At 42.7% G+C, this 21,668-nt stretch overlaps 1 protein-coding gene across 1 annotated transcript in view; it reads right to left on the bottom strand.

Annotated features, from left to right (window-relative positions):
- CFAP44 (cilia and flagella associated protein 44) overlaps positions 1 to 21,668 on the bottom strand; it is an 88,204-nt gene that overhangs the window by 2,899 nt on the left and 63,637 nt on the right. The window contains exons 25-34 of the mRNA XM_081138681.1: positions 20,758 to 20,935; positions 18,656 to 19,156; positions 16,143 to 16,346; positions 14,269 to 14,464; positions 12,026 to 12,136; positions 10,450 to 10,580; positions 8,890 to 9,006; positions 7,738 to 7,939; positions 3,325 to 3,485; positions 1,751 to 1,885 (exon numbers count right to left, since the gene is read on the bottom strand). Of these exons, the coding sequence (XP_080994807.1) occupies positions 1,751 to 1,885; positions 3,325 to 3,485; positions 7,738 to 7,939; positions 8,890 to 9,006; positions 10,450 to 10,580; positions 12,026 to 12,136; positions 14,269 to 14,464; positions 16,143 to 16,346; positions 18,656 to 19,156; positions 20,758 to 20,935 (1,936 nt within the window). The remainder of the gene's footprint in view (positions 1 to 1,750; positions 1,886 to 3,324; positions 3,486 to 7,737; positions 7,940 to 8,889; positions 9,007 to 10,449; positions 10,581 to 12,025; positions 12,137 to 14,268; positions 14,465 to 16,142; positions 16,347 to 18,655; positions 19,157 to 20,757; positions 20,936 to 21,668) is intronic.

Below are 21,668 nucleotides of genomic sequence, written 5' to 3'. Positions count from 1 at the left end.
GATGGCAGACCTTCAGAGAAAGCAGGGGCTGTCGTTACCCCATAGCTTCTCCCTTGCCCGCCTTCACTTTCGAGGCTGTGAAAGCTAAACACTAACATCGCCCAGTTTCTCTTCCAGCTAGGGGTGGCTGAGTGAATCTAAGCAGAAAACATGCTTTCTTAATAAAGGCACAGAAGAGGCCGGCATGTGGATGTGAAACATGGAGCCGAGGCAGCCGTCTCGTGACTCTGAGGAAAACATCAAAGAATCAGAATCACAGAGATGCTGGCCCCTGACATCATGGACCCACTAAATCAAACCCCCTTAAGTCGTCCCCTCTAGACGTCTTGTTCAGTGAGAAAAATGAGCCTATTTGTTTAAGCTGCTTCCAATGGGCCTTTCGGTTCCCTGCGGCTAAATACATGTGCCAACTCACCCCCAGCCATTCCGATCAGTCTTTTTAAAGGCTCCTTAATTTTCCCTCATTCTTACCATATCCAAACAAATTTTGGGTATTCTCATTTTGACATTTCTTTGGACACTAGCTTCTTGCCATCTACATCCCAATTCATGCCTGGACAGTTGTAAGAATCACAGCAATGGAGTCAGCTTTGGAGGCAGACAGGCCTCATTTTAGAAACGCACGTCCCGTACACTGCTATTAGTTTTCCCATTCGACCCCTGTCCTACCGCCGACTCCTCCCAGTGTATCCGGACGCGCCGAGCGCCTCGAGTCAGTGCTGACTGGCGGCTCCCACTGGAGAGCTCGCTCAGGCATCGACCTTGAGCCTGCCTTGGTTCTCTACTCAAAAATTGTTTAGTAGGGAAAGGGCCCTCAATGTTCTTGTTCTAAGCTTCCTCTCATATCTCATGTCCACTTACAAGTTTCCCAAATCCTCTTATTCATTCTCCATGGAATAAATCAAACTTTTCCCCCTTCTGCACTCTTGCTTAGACCAGTGACTTTAAACTCGGGCATGCGGCGGACTCACCCTGAAGGCTTGTTGATGTGGCTTCATGCCGCGTCTCCTCCCAGCCCCCCGCTTCTGACTCAGTAGATCTGGGTTATTTCTAACAATTTTCCCCGGATGATACTGACACTTTCTTTGGGGGGCCACACTCTGAGAACTAACTTAAACCACTTCCAGGGTGCTTCATGAAAAAAAACCGAGAGAGACACCGGGCACTTTTGCAGAAGCTATTGTAATACTATGAAATATAGTTCAGAACACGTGTTAGGTTCTTAGAGGGCAACGCTTGAGTAGGGTGACTCTATTAAATAAGTAGCATCCACCACATGTTAAGTAGCACTATGTTAGGCTCAAAAAATATGATATAGAGCAAGTTGAAAGCCCTAAGTAGCAGCAAGTGTTTTAGTAAGGCTGTTAACATGCAGGATTCCACAAGTCAGGATGCCCACTTTAGGTCAAATGAAATGAGAAGATACTGGAAATGGATGTTTGACACCAAATTCAGGTAGGATATTAGTATTATTTATACCTAAATAACCTTACATCTCCAGGGCCAAGGCAAACCCCAGAGATAAGCACTTATGTAAGTTTGTGGCACCCAAGAGGTGTACAGTGAAGCTAGTCACCCAAGCTTACTGCCGTGGGGCCAATATCAACTTGGTGTTCTCAGTGACCCTGGTGGGGTAAGCAGCAGTCTGAGATCCAGATTTGTTGAAATGCCAGCACTTGACATTCCTGTGAACAGCCACCGTTACAGAACTTCCCCGATTCAACAAAGGATCTGAAGCGAAGAAGCATACCTGCTGGTTCTGTAGTGTATTCAACTGAGAGTCCAGTTTCTTCTTTTCAATACATAAGTCATTCATCTGGTGGAGCTTTTTGGTGTGTTCTTTTGTCTTCATCATCAGCTCCCACCGCACCTGAGCAATCTTCTCCTACCAGGGCAGGAAGACGCAGAACGCATGATGTGAATGAGAGGAAACGGAGAAAAACGAATGTCCAGATTTGATCAGAACCATCAGGCAAACAGAGCGATATGCATGTAGAAAAACAGAATCAGAAGTCAGTATGAAAATGCAACCAGAAGCAGCTGCATCGGGTCTGATTTGACTAGAGAAAAGATAAGAAGAATCTTATCAAAGATAAAAGTAGGTAAAAATAAGACCGGTATTGACATCGCTCCATTGTTGAGGACTGGAATTAGTATGCAGACTGAGCGTTGGTGTTCACTAATTGAAAGGGAGAATGGTAATTTAAGCAAGAAACTTTCACATACTGCTCTTTTCCCAGTCTTGGCCCAGGATCCCCCAAGTCCTTGAATGGCCATACATCTGCTAGTGGCTTTCTTTTGTACTCTTATTGCTCCCACAAATTATTTTAGATTGCACATATTATGTGCAGCATTCCCCTGATAAGGACCAGTCCCAATGACATGAACACATAAGTAATTTACTTCTCACAGCACAGTGGCAAATCTTGGATAAAAAAAGATGAGACAAGATAGCACTAAGTGCCCTGGCTGGTGTGGCTTGGTTGGCTGAGTGTCATCCCGAAGGGTCACTGGTTGGATTCCCAGGCAGGGAGTGTGCCAGGGATACAGGCTCAGTCCCCAGTAGGGGGCGAGCAGCAGGCAGCCGATGGCTGTTTCTCTCTCACATCAATGTTTCTCTCCCTCTCCCTTCCTCCCTCTCTAAAATCCATTAAAAATAAAGAACTAGGAACCTCTCCACCTTGCCTATCTACTGCTGAGACATGACAGTAACCTAAAGAAGCCGTGATGGCTTGGAGGCTTGCAGAATCTCTGTAACAGCGCCTGTCGTTAATCAGGCCGTACCTGCACGGCCTCACCTCACGCTCAGGATCAACGCAGGCACGAACATCTCCTGAGACCCTGCCGGCTACACGGTCCACGCCTTGTTATAAAGTGTATTACTCAGAGATGTTTTCTAATTTCCAGATTGTAACAGCACATAAAAGCTATACAGACTTATACAATTAGGACCCTCAGAGGACAGCAGTCCCATTTCTAGCACTGTTAGAGCATTTACACGTTAACGTACACCTCAAAATAAAACCTCTAATCTTCCATGCCGTTTTACTGTCATATTTACATGCACCAGGCCCCTAAACCCCAGTGCTGGTGCTCTCATCCCAAGGTAGACTAGTCCCTCCAACGAAGTGAGTGGTAAGGAAGCCGAGACAGGCTTACGGTCAGCAGCTCACGGTTGGGGGGGGCAGAGGCGGGGAAGTGGGGCTCCCAGACCCGTCTCCAGCTGTACAACAGATGCCTTGCAGGAACCACACACAGCTCACCAGCATTTCTTGCCTCCACCTAGATTGAACCAAAGTAGGTCAGGTGCCCTCTCACCCTCACCTCCCACTTCTTTATTTCCCTTGCATTCAGCAGCTCCTTTCGGAGTTTCTTAATCTTGAGCTCCTCAAGCGTTACATTCACGGAAAGTGTCTGAAGAGCTGCTAGGTCTATCACGCGGCCGAACTTGCTGATCATCAAGTCGCGGACTGTTTCCTCCATTCCTGAAAGAGGGACAGTCACCATCAGGCTGCTCCACGGCTCCCACTGTTATGACATGACCACCACCCATAACAAGGACACTCTAAGGAAGGGCTTTCGTCAGAAGATGGAAAAAGATTTTATGCTTCCAGATGATTTTTCCTCTAACTTTTCAGCTGTTTTCTTCACTTAAAATGCCCATTCCTGTATTATCTTTCCAGCTGCTTAAGAACCTTGTCTTCCCCAACTGGCTTACACAACCTGACCCGCCCCTCCTCGGACTGTTAATGGACTCCAACCAATTAGGAACTCTTCCATTTGTAATTCTTTTATTATTGATCTCTATAGCATCAGTGTTAAGAATAGAGCAGGCATTTAACAAAAGTTTCCATCTTACTCCAGGTAGAAATTTAAGTCCTTGTGGTGTTTCACGCAGCCCTACGTGGTCTGCCCTGCCCTGCCCGCAGTACCCTTCCGCCTCCGCTCCCATCCCTCGCTCTTCATTGACACCACTCCTGCCGGACTCCTTTCTGCATCCCAGATACTCCAGGCTCACTCCCATCTCAGTTCCCACCGTCTGGAAGGCTGTTTCCCGAGGCATAACTAACATCAGGTCCTCGCCCTCTAACTGGGAGGGGCCACATCTTACCAGGCCGGTCACCTCGACAGAGAGCTCTTCCCATCCCCCTGTGGCTCTCAGCCCTGACTTCCCCAGTCTTTTTAATGTTTCTTTTTAACAATTATCTCCAACTGACATGTGATCCATGTCACTTCTGCTTACTGTCTTTCCCCAGTGTGAGCACGCTGGAACACGTGGGCAAAATTCCACTTGTGGGGGCTGAGCGCCTCAAGAAAATGTAATCTTATTAACAAGACTTTCTCAGTCACAGATTATCTTCACGTGAAGTCTGAAGGCCCTATGGTGTGACACGATCCAATTCTGCTACAGCGCAGGAACTGTAGTAAGGAATCATTGTCATGGTTGAATTGTCATAGTGTAAATGGCCGGGCTGCCATTGTGCACAAACCAGGGAGGAGCTGTTTATTTCTATTCCGAGTGAGCAGTGACACCACCTACTTGTGTAATGTGGTGGCCACGGCAACCAGTGATGCAAATGAAACGGTTGAATTACTGGCACAGTGCAGCTGGGCTACGGCTGCCCCTTTGTCTTTCTTAGTAAGAATCGGGACTCCCCCCTGGCCAGCCCCCCTAAGGAGGCCTTGCCCACGGCAATGGACTATAACGTCAACTCCGGTCCTTGCCACCTTGCCATTCCCCCCGTGGAGCCAGCCTGTGCCCTTCCCGACTCCACAGCCCAGCCGATTTTCACTGGGAATGTCAAGGTTTCTGGAACACTCACCACCCACCTTCCCCATGGCTGTGAGCTGTGCCCTCCTCGGAATGGAGCAAACTTGACCCTTCTCACTCCCACGCTCTACTCTCCTCTTCTCCCCCACTGGATGTAGGGATGGAGGAAGGCAACCAGAAGATAACTGGCGTTTCTCATCACCAGTCAGCTTTTTTCTCTGGGTTACAGGCAAGGAACTCACTCCCAGTTTCACACTCAGAATTAGGAAATCGGTCTTTGACCAGATGCACAACTTGCTTTCAGAAAATGGGCTGGAGGTGAGAGAAGAGCTGAAAGTCACTGAATAAGACTCCCAGTACATGGAACTATTTTTTATTTTAACAAACACTCCAAAAATGTGATACTTCATTTCATTTTCTTCACCCATTTTCCCAGCCTGAGTTTACCTAGATTGAAACAAGGTTCCTCATCTTCAAACTAGTCAATTCCCTGGTTTCATGAATAGGATTCCAGATATAACCAACATTCACAGGCTACAGAAGCCAAAGGAATGTGAAGTACGTGAGGAACACTGACCTCAAGGCTTACACCTGAGAAAACTGTGTCTCAAATAAGTGTTATGCAAACCTGGAGCACTAACATGCATTTTGTAAGATTTTATAATCCAGCCACCTGGCGGGCAGAGCCATCAGCACTCTATGGAAACTGGCCTCTGCAAACCTGAGCAACTTGGATTAACTGACCATACTGTGTTCTTCCCTTTTTCAAGTTTTCTTTTAAAAAAATTACTTAATTGTAGCAAAATACACATAGCAAAAAAAAAAAAAAAAAGATTAAAATGATACATTTTAAAGTGTACAGTTCTGTGGCATTAAGGTATATGCTCCGGTATTGGTAATATTATTTTTATTAAAGCTGGAATACTTCATCTCTTACACATATATTCCATATAGCAAATATTATAAAAAGAATTTTAAAAGATGATAATCTTTACACTGCACCTTATACTATCTACCTTGATTCCAGATGGGTTAAAAATGCAAGTGTGAAGAACACTATGAAAAGATAAAACTATAAAAAAATATTTATGACCTCAAAGTAGAAAAGGGTTTCTTAAACAACACACACACACACACACACCCCATGCACAAACCACAAATAAATACACTGATAAAGTTAACTACATTAAGATTTAAAATGTCTAGATCCCCAAAAGATACACTAAAAAACGTAAAAGGGGAGCCACAAACAAGGAGAGACTTAAAGTGTGTTTAATGGACAAAAAAAGAATATATAAAGAACTCCCTGAAATTAATAAGAAAACAAAAAAACAGAAGTAAAAAATGGGTAAAGAATATGGCAGTTACAGAAAAGGAAACACAAACAGATGTATGTGAAGACGTTCAACCTCGCCAGAATCAAAGAAATAGGAATAGAAACCGCAGTGAAATACTATTTAACATCTGCCAGATCGGCAAAATTGAAGTCTGACAGCATCAAGCGCTGATGAAAATACGAAGCCTGGGCAATCGTCACGCCCGCCAGGGGGCAAGGTGGCCTTACCGCAGGGAGCTGGCAATGTGCACAGGCCCTGTTGCCTAGAGACCCTGTCCTGGGAGTCACCTCCTCACGCGCGCACAGGGAGGCCTGTACACGAAGGTTTACTGTAACACTGTCTGTAACCATGAAAAATTAGGAGTACCCGAAATATCAACAGGTGACTGAAGGAATAAGTTATTTTACAGTCCTCAGTGGAATATTGTAATAGCACAGCAATTGTCAACCTTTTTCATCTCGTGGCACACAAGGACTAATTACTCAAATTCTGCCGCACACTAAAAAATGTATTACATTTTTTGCCCATCTGACAAAAAAATAGGTATAATTTTGATTTAGTCCCACTGGATGACTATTGTGTTGGCTCTTGTCATTTTTTATTTGACAGCCTAAGGGAAAAGAGGTCAGTGCCCCTGAGTAAAGAGTCAGGTACTGCACGTTTTAAACATTCTTGGGGCAGCCGGTTGAAAATCGCTGTAATAGCAGTTAAAATAAATAATTACTGTAGCAATATGAATAACTAAAATGCGTTTAATAAAGTGAACTGAGCTACTTTATTAAACCCCGGCCAGTGTGGCTCAGTGGGTTCGTGGGTTGACCGTCAACCCATGAACCAGGAGGTCACGGTTCCATTCCTGGTCGGGGCACATGCCCTGGGGTTCCCGGGCTCAATCCCCAGGAGGGGGCGTGCAGGAGGCAGCCATTCAATGACGCTCTTTCATCACTGATGTTTCTATCTCTCTCTCTCCCCAAAATCAATAAATATTTTTAAAAAATAATAAAGTGAGCCCGGCTGGGCGTGGCTCAGCGGTTGAGCGTCGACCTGGGATCCAGGCGATCAGGGTTCGATTCCCGGTCAGGGCACATGCCCGGGTTGCGGGCTGCAGCTGATCACTGACTCTCTCATCGTTGATGTTTCTATCCCTCTCTCTCCCTCTCCTTTCCTCTCTCTGAAATCAATATATATTTTATAATAATAATAATAATAATAATAAAGTGAACTGCAAAATTATATGAATAATACAGTATTACAGTTAAAAGTATGCAAGTAGCTTCACATATTGTGCGTGGACACATACACATATATGTGTACTCACCTGGTACTTGATCCTGGGGAAAGAGACAGCAGAATAGTTTCTTAAGCTTGACTGGTAGATGGATTATTATTATTATATTATTCTATATTTCATTGTACATGAAACTTTTTACAACTCAGAGAAATAATTTCTATGATAAAAGATTTGTCCCTTTTAAATTGGGCAGCTTGAGGTGTTCTTGTTTCCTTTTGATTACTTACTATTTTCAAAGTTGGAAACAGTCACTTGACACTTCCCTCTTATCAATAAATGTTACTTATCAGTAAATGTCAATAAATAGTACTAGATAATCCGTGGGGTTAGCAACTCACTGTTTATAGTTTTTGCCATCTCTCTCTTCTCTCGAATGAGCTGTTTCCGTCTCTCCCGCCACTCTTTGTTAAGTTTATACTGCTTGGAATTCTCTTCCTGGAGCTGCACGATTCGTTCTTGCAGTCTTCCCAGGGAGCCGTTAGAAAAGACCAAAGTTCCAGAGAGATCACTAGGTATTTCTCCAAACACCACATGCTCTATCTAACAAAAACAAAACCAAACCTAAATCAAAACAAAGATCATGGCTAATATCTACGGCACAATGATGGAAATAATGTTTCAGGGTTGGCATATTAGGGAGATTGCTCCAGACAGCTAACCCAGTTTGGGTCAGGTTACACAGAGCAAATTACACCTGAAACATTGCTGGAGGCAAAAATGACAAAACTGAAACTGGTACTTAGGGCACATCATGAGAAGGCAAGGTTCTTTGGAAAAAACAATAATGCTGGGAAAATAGAAGGTGGCAGGAAAAGAAGAGACCAAATATGAGACGGATTGACCCCATCAGGGAAGCCATAGGGATGAGCCTGCAGGTGCTAAGCAGGGCTGTTGAGGACATCGCTCCTTCCTGGGGTCGCCCGGCGTCAGAGCCAACTCAACAGCACATCACACACGCAGGGTATGTAAGGCTGGTCTTGGGTTTTTCTTCTAAAATACAGTGTTTTCTCTTTACCTGACAAAACAGAATGTAATGGGCCTTTTCTCTATATATATTTTAATATGTTGTAATTCAAGTGGAGTGTGGAGGTGAGCAAAAAAGGGGAGAAAAGAATATTTTCCTTTTGTCTTGACTTCTGTCTTGAACAAAGTAGAGATTAAGTGAAGACAAGTCTTGCAGCATTAGTTCATGTCTATTTAAAGATGATGTGAAAAGTGATATATGTGCAAGATCCAGGATTTCAACCTCCAAGCCATCCCACTCCTACGTCACAGTTTCCTCATTCTCCAGGCCTGAAATTCAGCTTCCAAAGCTGAGTAACAGGCCACAGGGAAATACACATGATGTTATGGGGTGTCATCCTACAGGGAGAATTCTCAGCAAAGGACGGCTCTTCTCCCCACCAGTGACCCATAAATCATTCCTTGGAAAGGCCTAGGTGAGGTGACTCTGCTCAGACAGGGTGCGGCAACCTCGCTGGCCCCATCACCTGGTGAAGCTTGAGAGGAACCACAACCAGAAGTTCATTCAGCTGCTGCTGCTTCTCTCGCTGATAGGCCTCCAGGTCCTCCTCTGCTGCGTTCAGGTTAGCCGCCACAACTTTGACCTGTGGGAAGCCCAGGAGTGAAATGTTGACAAGATGCAGCAAGCACACCCCCAAGGTGGTCAATGAGGGCATCTTGATAGGGAGTAAAAGCATGAGCAGGATCCGCTCTGCTGGGCTGTGATTAAATGGATGATCCCAGTTTGCAGCCCAGAAATGCACGTTGTTTCATCCTGCTAAGTCATGATTACACCACTTTTTCAATCACTCCTATGTCCCCAGAGCTGTAAAGGTTTGGCGAATGTGAGCTCAGAAGACATGTCCTCGCCTGACCGGGCGTGGCTCAGCAGCTGAGCATCCAGGAGGTCACCGTTCGATTCCCGGTCCCCCAGGTTGCGGGCTCGATCCCCAGTCGGGGGCGTACAGGAGGCAGCCGATCAATGACTCTCATCATTGATGTTTCTCTCTCTCTCTCTCCCTTCCTCTCTCTGAAATCATAAAGATATTTTTAAAAAAAGAAAAAGAAAAAGAAGACATGTCCTCATCTCCCTTCTATTTTCTGCACGGAAAGCTGCTCTCGGTACAGAACGTTTTTGTCAGAATGTTTTGAATCTTATTTGGTCATAATGGACTCAATAAATTAAAGGAAAAAGCCTTTCAAGTGATGAAACTACTAACTACAGTGTTTCTGAAGCTCATTCTTCACCTCCTAAAAAACTTGAAGGTTCTTCAAATCATTTCCTACTTGAAAGAGGAGACTCAATATATCGAAAATACTTCTGAACATGAATCAAGTTAAGTGATGTTGATCTAGAAAAGATGCCTAAGAGAGAAAATGAGCAGATAAGGCAGAAATTAATCAATATAATTAATTTCTCTTTTTTGTCAATGTTTCATAATATACAGAATACAGCTGACCCTTGAACAATGCGGGGGGTTAGGGGTGCCGACCCTGCACAGCCAAAAATCCACATATAGCTTAAGTCGGCCCTCTACTTCCATGGGTTCCCAACCAAAAATAGAAAATACTGTTTTCAATCAGTGGTTGGTTGAATCTACGGATGCAAAACCTGGGGCTACGAAATTCACTGGAAAAAATCTGCATTGTAAGTGGACCTGTGCAGTTCAAACCTGTGTTGTTTAAGACTCAACTGTATGTTAATATAATCGTTCATAAATACGAGTTATAAATAAATAACTTTTAAAAACATTTAAAAACATTTATTGTGTGGATACACACTTCGTAATTTATTATTTTTTTACATATAGAAGTATCTAATCATAAAAGTTTGGGAATCAATGAGTTAGGTCAAGAAAGTCCAATGGCCCCCACCACGCCACGACTGTGCTGGAAGAAAAAAACCAGGATGTCACATTTGAAATGTTTCTTTTCTTTGGAGAAGTCCTACATTATGTCATTGTTATGAAATGGCAATATTATAGCTGGGAGAACGTGCAGCATATTGGGAGGGGATAAGTAGACCTGAAAAAGGCAAAGCACCGTACTTTTTTGGACAATGTATCATATTCCTTTTTGAGGTTATCGATAATTTTCTTCTCTTCGACTAAGGCCTCCTCAATGTCCAGCCTTTTCTCCCGAAGTTGAAGCGCCAGTTCAAAAAGACTAATGTCGCAATCTGAAAAGAGTGGGAATAAAAGAGAAGCCCCATCTGTTATGGGGTGTGGTATGACTGCAAGCGTGGACTCGGGAGCCTCAGAATCATTAGTGCCCGTTTGTGGATCTGTTCTAGCAAGGTGTCGTTACACTTAGGGCTCCATGGTTCCAGGGGAAACTATTAATAATCATGACAGTAATTACGGTACTAGTGTTGATGTCCTGAGCAGTACCCTGAGCCAGGCTTTGTCCTGGGCCCTTTACGTCCATGATCTCATTCAAGGCGCAGAGGCCCAGCAAGGTAGAAACTACCGTTTCCATTTGTATAGGTGAGGACCCTAAGTCTCTGAGGGGTCACATGGCTGATATGTGACAGAATGGGACCCAAGTACAGTAAGTATCTCTATATTAGTTTCCACTATATCACACTAACAGCGACTTTTATCCACGAAGTAACAGATAACGTGAACATATAATAGAGTACCACAGTGGAATTCAGGAACCTCAGCTCTTGCCCAAGTTCTACCACTAACCTAGCTCTGGGACTGTGCAAGCCATTGAGTCCTGGGATAAAATAAGAAGCTGCACTAGAAAATTTTTCAGCTCTCATCTACTCATAAATGACTTTGAGAAAACTCTTACTTTGAAAATCAAAACAGGATTTAAAATTTATTTGGAATTAAACTTTAAAGTTTGATGAATAATTTATATGAAACGACTAGAAAAGTAAATTTCAGACCAAATAGAAATGTTTTTTTCTACTGAATCAATTTACCTATTGAAACTGTAAGAAAATTGGGTCTGGATGCCTCAGACTGATTTCATCAGTGAAAACAGTGAATACAAATTGCCAAGCATCTCCAGGAAACTGGTATAAATTGCACTTACAAAACAGATTTGAAATATGAAAATGTGAATGGGTTTGTCAAAAAGGGAGACCTTTGTAAAAGAAAAATATTTGAAAAATATGTAACAATCTTATTTCTCTATAAAATTAAACTTGCATAACTAATGACCCTCAATCAACTACAAATCATCTGCAGATCATTTTATTTGTCACTCATACATGGCCGCCGAAAGAGAAAACCAACCATCCAGAGAGCCCCCAAAAGTATACATTAGAATATACTTTATATATCTTAAACCACCCTTTCCTTAAATGTTATTATGACACACTTGAGAAGGAAGGGAGGGGAGGAAGGAAGAAGGGAAGGGAAGGGAAGGGAAGGGAAGGGAAGGGAAGGGAAGGGAAGGGAAGGGAAGGGAAGGGAAGGGAAGGGAAGGGAAGGGAAGGGAAGGGAAGGGAAGGGAAGGGAAGGGAAGGGAAGGGAAGGGAAGGGAAGGGAAGGGAAGGAAGGAGGGAGGGAGGAAGGAAGGAAGGGACAGAAAAGAAAGAAAGAAGACCTTCCTGGTATGGTCAGTCCACAGTCACATTTCACAGAGAACACATGGTTCTATCCAGCTTACGTGATGGGCAGATAGAATCATCAAAAACCTCATCTTCAGATCCAGACTCGTCTTCATCACTCTCCAAGCTGGATTCTTCCTCACTTGATTCATCACTGTCCTCATCATCTTCTAAGGAGGGAGTAAAACAGTGTTAATAAGCGGAAGTTCCTGTGTTAAGCCAAATCCCAGATTTTTAAAATAAGGTATTTTTCAATGGGTTAGTCACCAGGAAAATAACAGAGCAAAAGCAGGAAATTACTGTGTTTTTAGACGAGCTTAAGATGGTTAAAGACATAGCGACCACAAACTCAAATGCCTGCGCAAGGTTGTGCAATTAATTTCAACCCATCGAGTCGCAGAGGGTTGAGGCCACGTTGCCAAATTGCTTATGCTGTGACCCACCCAGCACACACTGGTTATCTAGGTCCACAATTCCTACACCACAGTGCCCTCCCTGGAAGCAGAGAAGATTTTCGCAACTTATCTGAACTCAAGTAATGCTCTTTATCATCTCTGTTTAACCCACTCAGGGCGAATGGTCCTGTGTTGCTGCACAAACACGGAGAGGTTTAACTTGGAGAACCTGCAGCAAACCCTGCCGGGGGTTAGCTGGCAAAGGCTCTCTCCTTTAACCAAACTGGAGCCAGCCCCTCTGAGTCTTCTTTCTGACTAGTCCTTGACCTGGGGCTCTGTCATTGGCCCATTTAGTCCAGTTTTAGGAAGAATCCTGCCAAGTCAGTTTAGTAAAAGCCCCCCACCCTTGATATCTGACCAAATGCCTTATTCCCTGCCCACTGTACCTTATCACTCGGGCCTGCCTTCAGCCAAGGTCGTATTAGGTCAGTTTAGGAATTTTTCACCCACTGACCCCCACTCAGTGTGCTTAATAGTTATCAAATTATCTATTTCATTCATGTTGGATGAGTCGGGGTAGTACTTTTTTGTGGAATTGGCCTATTTCCCAAAAAGTTATGTGCATAGAGGTGTTCAATGTATTTCCTTGTTATCTTTTAATATTTGCAATGTGGGTCTGTAATGATATCACCTCTTACATTCTTGATATTGGTACTTTGCTCTCTTTTGATTTTTTTTTTTTTAACTCTTGCTAGAGGTTTGTCAATCAATTGATCTTCTCGAGAACAAAACAGCTCTTAATAAGTGATTTTTCTTTATTGGTTTTCTGCCTTCAATTTTATTGATTTCTGCTTTTATCTTTACTATTACCTTCCTTCTGCTTGCTCACTTTGGGTTTATTTTGCACTTCAGTCTTGAGGTGGGAGCTTAAATTATTGGATTGAGACTTGTCCTCTATTCTAATTTAGTACTATAAATTTATCTCTCAAGACTGCTTTAACTGTATTCCACAAATTTTAATAAGTTGCATTTTCATTTTCATTTAGGTCAATGTAGTTTTAAATTTTACAATGAGATGTCTCTGGGTCCCATGGATTATACAGAAGCGTGTTGTTTAGGTCTGAGTGTTTCGAGATTTTTCTGTTATCTTTCTGTTATTGACTTCTAGTTTGATTTCACTGTGGTCAGAGAATACATCCTGTATGATTTCAATTCTTTTATAGTTGTTGAGATTTGTCCATAGTCTAACATAGGGTTTATCTTAGTATATGTTCTGTGGGCACTTGCAAAGTGTGTATCTTCTGCTGTTTTGGGTGAAGTGTTCTATTACTGTCAATTAGATCCTTTTGGTTGATGGTGCTGTTCAGGTCTTTTATATCCTTTTATTGATTTTCAGTATAGTTGTTCTATCAAATGTTGAGAGGGGGGTTTGAGGTCTCCAAATATAATCATGGGTTTGTCTATTTTCCCTTTCATTCCTACCAGTTTTGGCCTCACATATTTTGCGACTCTGTTGTTTTACGCACACACATTTAAGATTGCTCTGTCTTCTGGGTAGACTGACATTTTTATCATTGTTCAGGGTTTTTCTGTGTCCAGTAATTTTCTTTGCTCTGAAATCGACTTTATCCAATTTTACCTTAGCCACTCCTGTTTTGATTTAATATTTGCACAACGTACCTTTTCCTTCCTTTTCTTCCCAAGTTGATTATACATATATATATATACACAAAAAACACAGTCTGGTGAAGAAAAAGTGATACTTCCCCTGAACGGACCCAAAAGGTTTATATTCCCCCCTCCTTAAGCCCCACAGGGCCTCTACACTGTTGGGGTGACACAGACCATCTCTTTCTCTACATCTATGTTAAGGAGGCAAAAACCACGTGTAAGGAAGAAATACGAACCGGCATCGCCCTCGGCCTCCTTTCTCTTCACCCGCTTCACCCTCTTCTTCAGCACCTTGGTGAGGAAGTTGGCGAACTTGTTGTTTTCGCCCAGGGCCGCCTGGAAGCCGGCGTAGAGCGCCTTTTCTTGCTCCTGGAGCCTGCTGACTTCGTTCTTTTTCTCTTCCATCTCCTTCAGAGTTTCACTGATTCGCCACTAAGCGGCAGGAACAAGAACAAATGAAAACATTTCCGATAAAACGGGGCAAGGACGGCGCACGTCGCCACAGGAGGTTACAGTCTGCACACGTTTTTAAAGCTTCTCAATAGAAGTTTGCACTTCTGATGTTTGCAGAGCCATCTATTTATTTAAAATGTTATAATTCTTTTGTAAAAAAAAAAAAGTTACATTCATAAACAAATAAGATCAGCTTTTTAATGTTTAGTTTACTCAAAAAAGTCTAAATTAAGTAAATTGAAATTTTTACTGATATGTGGATGTCAACTAATATATTTGCATGTGTGGTCTCACAAGCAAAATTTTTTTCATATCTATATACGGGGGTGGGCAAAAGCAGGTTTACAGTTGCGAGAATGCAAAAGACAGAGTTTATTTTTGTATTGTTATTACTGTATTGTTTTATATTACAACTATAAACCTACCTTTGCCCGCCCTGTAGGACAACTTAAAAAAAAAAAAAGATACATCATATCTTAGTGAAGCTGAATTATCTAAAAACTGATGTCTCTACTCAGTATGTAGTATCTATTTAATAGAATCTTTCTTCCTTTAAGACAAAGAGAGATGGTATAATTTACCTTTTTAAAATTTAACGTATATATAAAAATAGAGAAACAATTTCCTGTACTGTTTAATTATATATTACTCTGAACCTAGCTATCATATTACGGAAATTCGCCAACTTCTTTTCCAGTTATATTCATAACGGTAGCATATAACCAAAACTCAACTTCACTTGGTGGGTAGTAACAACAAAAATATAAACTTTTGAAATCTATGGATAAACTAAATATGAGCCTCACTTTTGAAAACGTTATTCCACCTTACAAAATATCAGATCAAATTCACTAAAAAATCTGACTCACTTCTCTCTGGCCAAGGATACCAAAAACGGAGAGCAAGTCTGAGTAATGGGGGGAAAGAGAAGGGAGAGGAGACAAGAAAGAGGTGAAGACTAGAACGAGAGGGAAAATTAAGTTGAGGAGAAGAAAAGAAAAGAGAAAAGAGAAAAGAGAGAAGAGAGAGGAGAGAGAGGAGAGAGAGGAGAGAGAGGAGAGAGAGGAGAGAGAGGAGAGAGAGGAGAGAGAGGAGAGAGAGGAGAGAGAGGAGAGAGAAGAGAGAGGAGAGAGAGGAGAGAGAGGAGAGAGAGGAGAGAGAGGAGAGAGAGGAGAGAGAGGAGAGAGAGGAGAGAGAAGAGAGAGAAGAGAGAGAAGAGAGAGAAGAGAGAGAAGAGAGAGAAGAGAGAGAAGAGAGAAGAGAGAAGAGAGAAGAGAGAAGAGAGAAGAGAGAAGAGAGAAGAGAGAAGAGAGAAGAGAGAAGAGAGAAGAGAGAAGAGAGAAGAGAGAAGAGAGAAGAGAGAAGAGAGAAGAGAGAAGAGAGAAGGGAAGGGAAGGGAAGGGAAGGGAAGGGAAGGGAAGGGAAGGGAAGGGAAGGGAAGGGAAGGGAAGGGAAGGGAAGGGAAGGGAAGGGAAAAGAAAAGAAAAGAAAAGAAAAGAAAAGAAAAGAAAAGAAAAGAAAAGAAAAGAAAAGAAAAGAAAAGAAAAGAAAAGAAAAGAAAAGAAAAGAAAAAAGAAAAGAAAAGAAAAGAAAAAAGAACCGAGTTCCCTCCATAACTAAGGGTGCACCCAGCTGGCATCTTCCTGCCCTTTCATACTTGCATGTCCTGCTCCTCTTTGTCTAAGGAATTCACACTCTCTTGAAGTATGTTCTCCTGTTTTTCAAAATTCTTGAGGAGAAGCATTTCTTGAAATAATGTGACATGGTTCAGGTCAGATAATTTCATCTGGATATCTAGTTTCAGTTTCTGATGTCTCAGGAGGCGGAGTTCTGCATCAAACGTGACAATCAGTTCTTTGATCTGAGGTGGAAAAAGATTTGAGGGTATGTTAGCAGTTAAGAACAGATCAGTGTATTTTTCAAACTACCTGGCAATACGAATTTGTGCGGGTAAAAGCATTTTCTCATTATGCCCTTGTAATGGATGGAGAATTATGTGGGTGTGTGGGTTGGTGTCTAGTCATATAAATCATTCATCAGTGATCTTAAATGTACATAAATTAACTTATTCATTAAGTGGTAGAAATTCTGTAACCACAGTTCTTCCAGCTATTTCTCTACTATCGAAAAAGCCATTAATCAAGGATATCCTTCTTGCTGTACTGACTGGTATATATCAGAGACCATGAGCTCTTTGTGGGTAGTGTTTTATCCTCCTCCATCATACTCCCACAGTATTTTTACATAAATATTTACCTCAACTTATTTTGAAAATTTTCAAACCTACTGAACAGTAAATATTTTCAAATAAATATAATCATGGACCCACAAGAAACCTGTTCCAATCTTCTTACTGTGGAAATGAAGAAATTGAGGCTAACGGTGATTTTCCTGAGATCTAATTTGTCACAGAGCTGAAATAAGAATCCCAAGTCCTGGTCTAGACCTTACTCATCTGAAGTCCTAAAGATTTTAAATCCTGTTTTGCTCTGATTTTGGCACAGCTTCTCCCCCACCCAACCCCAAAGGAGATGAAGAGATCAGGAGAGAGCCTCAGGGGCCGATTCTCCTGAGGAAACTTGTGCAATAGGAAGAAGACAAGCCATTCCACCAAGACATCAGTAGGCCATGCATGGTGGGGCCTCAACTCTCAAATGCCTATCATGCGTGAGGGCCCAGACTGGTGCTGGGAAAGGCAGAGAGAGCTGTGGGTTTGGGGCACTAAGGCTGCTGGAGAATTTCCCATCACTTAAAAACAAACGAAAGAAAACCAAGGAAAGCAAAAAAAGTAAACTTTATATAGGGCTACAGACTAAGTAGGTTCCCCCCAAAAAAGTTTGTTCGACAAATTTGAATTATTTTAAAATCTGTTTGGAGGCAGGACTATATATTTTTCCTACAACAGCATTCTGAAACTTACCACATAGGTGTCCGAGTCTGTGAGGGGTTCCTCACTTGTTCTAGCCTCTCCTCCCCCGACAGCCTACACAAGCTTTATGAGGACAGAGAAGGCGTCTGACCCGAGTACCGTCACATCGCTGCTACCCAGCAAGCGCTGTCCGAACTCACAGAATGTCCAAGAAATATTTTTTAATCAACGAAGTAAATTAGTCAAGTAAATCAAAACGTTTTACTGAATATCTACACTACATGTCTGGCACTGTCCCAGACACTACAGGGGAATCAGAAGAAGCTTATGTACCTTCCCTAAAGAACTGTGTAACCTAATTTGCAAGACAAAACACACACACACACCCACCCACCCACCCACCAGCAAACAAACTAAGTACAAACCAGGATGTGCTGATAACAGGTGCAACTGAAGTTTTTTAAAAAGAGAGAGTATGCGACGTGGACAGAAGACTCGGAAGCGGTTTGGAACCGGGCCGCGTTCTGAACGATGACAACTCTGGGGGAAGTGACTGCAGGCAGAAGGAAGCGGCAAAGGAAAAAGCCCAGGTGTGAAACTCGGGACTGGGAGGCAGCGGGAGCGCGCGGACACTGGGCTGGCTGAGGGAGAGATGTGGCTGAAGAAGGCTGGAAAGCTACAGGGGTGCCCGGCTGGAAAAGACACAGCGAGGAAAAGGGCCCTGCACAGCTGCTGGCAGGGAGCTATCTACCCAGGAAAGGTCCTTTGCCTTCTATATTCAGGGCACCTCCTGCACAACTTGTCCCAGTCTGGTCCTGATTTTCCTAGAATTAAAAATAGTTGGCATTCTAGCTCCAGAACTATTTTGAAGCCGTTCATCACCATGAATACCGCCACTACTAGAGCAAGCAGCGTGTTAGAGAAAGGGGAGAGCACAGAAGGTAGAGGGTGGCCCATTTTCTCTGGAAGGGTTTATTATGTCCCGTGCACCCTGAGAAAGCTGCTCTGTCACTTCGCCTTTACCATGGCTTCTGTTAGAGGCCGACTAACATGGGTGTCCCCCCAACGCTCGGTCAGCTTTCCAAAAAGGAAGGAGTTACAAAGCTCCAAAGTTCTGGGCAGGACACATGGATTTTCAGAAAAACAGGGGTGGGGAAGGAAGCCAACCCATTAGTGAGTTGTGGGCTGGGCAGGGGCTGGGGAAGGTCAATGTAGAAAATTCTTGAATAAAGAAAGAAACCAGATCAACTTCCCTGCTCCGTTCTCTTTCAGCTTTAAATAGGCACAGTCTCAACCCTTACCCTGTTGGTCAAATACTGCTGCATGTAGACGTTTTTAATCTCATTTCTCTTCATAATCTCCACCTCTACATCGATGGGTTCTGCTTTTTCAAATTCCATGAACTTTGGGACTTCTATCCCGAATGCCGACGCCTTTGACGATCTAGCCAATGAATCTCGTGTTGTCAAGTCCCCGCCCTTCCCGTAAGGGGGTCTGAGGAATTCTCCGCCTGCGCTTGTAGACTCTGTCTGCTCCACTGAATGGGCCTCTTTACCCTTAGTTTTCACCTGCTGTTGCTTGAAGGCGAGGAGAATCTCCTCGTCGTAGTGAAATCTCTTTTCGGGAACCTCCTCCGGGTGAATCTGCGGGATCTCCGGGATGGGGATGCGCTTGGAGAGGGGAAGGGTTGCCTGGATGTTCTTCAGTTCTTGCACCAGGCACTGGATCTCCTCGATGACAGCCACCTTAAGGTCTCGAAGAGAGACGACGCTCCTGTTCAAGTGCATTTTCTTTGAATGGGTCTGATAAAAAGAACAGAAAGGAAGCAAAATGACAACCCACTCACAAAGGACAGTTTCAAAGAGGATTTGCTTTTGTCCCTTGACTGGCATGTCTAACAGATATTCGAGATGAAAATTCATCCGACCATTCTTGATCGCTACTAAATTACTCTTTTCTCTAGCTTTTAGGCTTATCCCCCATTTAGCCTCTCCAAAAGGGGGAGACTTTCTGGGTATAACCTGTGGTAACCCTCAGCTGGCTCACAGGGCTGAGTTCCCTTGTTCTCCCCTCCCACCCCTCAATGGAAGTCCTTCCTGATGGCTTGTACTCAGCCAGGTCCCAGGAAGGGGAAGGTCATTCTTTGGTCAGAAAAACACAAATAACTGTCCTTTTCTGGTGGAAACTGAAATATCATTGGCTTAGACTCACTTAGGATTGCCTACCTAGGGCCAAACTATAATTTCACCTATTTACATTCTGTATTTTGGCCACATGTTACTCCTTGTGCAGGCAGGGTAATGATCCTGAATTTCAGTATCATATCACACCAAGAGATTCCAGGATTCTTCCTTATTTCTTTCTCCATTTATCTAAGCCAAGCTGTGCTCCCTGCCTCCACCCATGGGTGCCATATAGGACCATGTCTCCCTCATTACCAGCTTTTTCCCTTGTCTATGTTTCCCAAATGCCCTTACCAGAACCTATGGGTCCATGCAACCCTGCTCCTGTGTGCAGTTAGGCAACTAGATGGCCCAAAGACTATTAAGATTTACTTTGCATAAATACACACAGATTAAAAAAAATAAAAGACAAAAGGCACACAAAACTTAAACCTGTATATTTACTACCTGGGACATATCGACAACTGGGACCCATCAGGAATAAATCAGGCTACTTAGACAATCACAAGGTTTGAGAGACAGCGAAGAGGTCGGGCAAGGTTGAACACTAAGTACATTGCTTATACAAAGCCAATCCTTTGAGCCCGGGAGAGGTAGTGGTTTGCCTAATACACAGAAACACAGAGAGGCAAGCAAAATAAGGAAATAGAGCATATGTTCCAAATGAAAAAGCAAGTTAAGGCCCAGAAAACACACACACACCTTTATGAAATGTAGATAAGTAACTTATCTGATAAGGAAAAGTAGCCCTAGCCAGTTTGGCTCAGTGGTTAAAGGGTCAGCCTGCAGACTGAAGGGTCCTGGGTTTGATTCCGGCCAGGGTCACATACCTCGGTTGCAGGCTTGATCCCCTGCCCTAGTCAGGGCACATGTGGGGGGCAACCAATGGATGTGTCTCTCTCCCATCAATGTATCTAGATCTCTCTCTCTCTCTCTCTCTCTCTCTCTCTCTCTCTCCTCCCCTTCCACTCTCTCTGAAAAGCAATGGGAAAATATCCTAGGGTGAGGAAACTTCCAACAATATTTTTCATGATTACCTAGAAAAATGCCCCCTTTCTACAAATGAGGGAGCTGAGGCCTATATAAACATGAAGGTCTTTTACAGTTCTAAATTTCTATAACTACATATCATTATGGACCTGATAGTGAAATGGGGGTTAAGCAGAATTCAATTAAAAACCCAGGTGCCTCTCACTGTTGTACAAGCTGTGGGTAAGTACCATAGTGTCTAGATGTCCCAGTTCCTCTTCTTTCTTGGCAGCATTTATTCTCATGTGCTCAGGTATCTTATAGTCTGGGGCTGTCTTCAGATTGAAATCTCCCATATACACCTGAGCCTCTTTGATGGCTTGAACATCTTTGGGGTCTTCATAGTCATCAGCAGGTTTACTCTTGTACCTATGAGAAAAATTGATAACACAGCCACAAATATAACAATAAACTCTAATTTGTCTACTTTACTATAGGTATATAATCAAATTCAATCGTGAAGTAAAAGTATAATTCTTAGTCTATGATCTTACTTTTGTCTATAGAGTTCAAGCATTTTTTTAAAGTTGATTTTAAAGCATCTGAAGCAAAATATTAAACAAGCAAACAGACTCATTCACCAAAGGGTGCTTAAATAATCTGAATCATTCATTGGCCTTGGTTCATTTCTAAGCAATTTGCATCAACATTGTTATTTATTCCCCCAATAGAAATTAAGGCTTGAAGATTTGGTAAGGTTTTTTATTCACTAAAAAGTTAATTGAAATTTTTAATAATGTAGTGATTGTCACAAAATTTGTCATAGCATTTTCCAAAGAGGCATCCAATTCAAAATGATAGCATGGACATATGTATTTTGCATTCCCCTCTCTCCCCAAACTCTATGGAAATGATAGAGATACTAAAAGGAATAAGTCATTAGAAAAGCTGAGAATGGGATATATAGCCATGAGCAAAGAGTAATAATGATACATTTCTAAAAGACAGAAGATGAAATTATATTAACGGATAAATCAAACCAGAGGAAACTGTAGCCCAGAACGCTTCTAGGAAAAGACTATACAAAGATAAATATGATCTTCTTGGTAAAGTTCCTAGGAGGCTCCAAGCACAGATGGGGCAAGTATGGAGCAGAGAATGG

The sequence above is a fragment of the Miniopterus schreibersii genome (assembly GCF_964146895.1).
Source record: "Miniopterus schreibersii genome assembly, chromosome: 5".
Classification (NCBI taxonomy): domain Eukaryota; kingdom Metazoa; phylum Chordata; class Mammalia; order Chiroptera; family Miniopteridae; genus Miniopterus; species Miniopterus schreibersii.
This window is presented reverse-complemented; position numbering and strand designations above follow the sequence as displayed.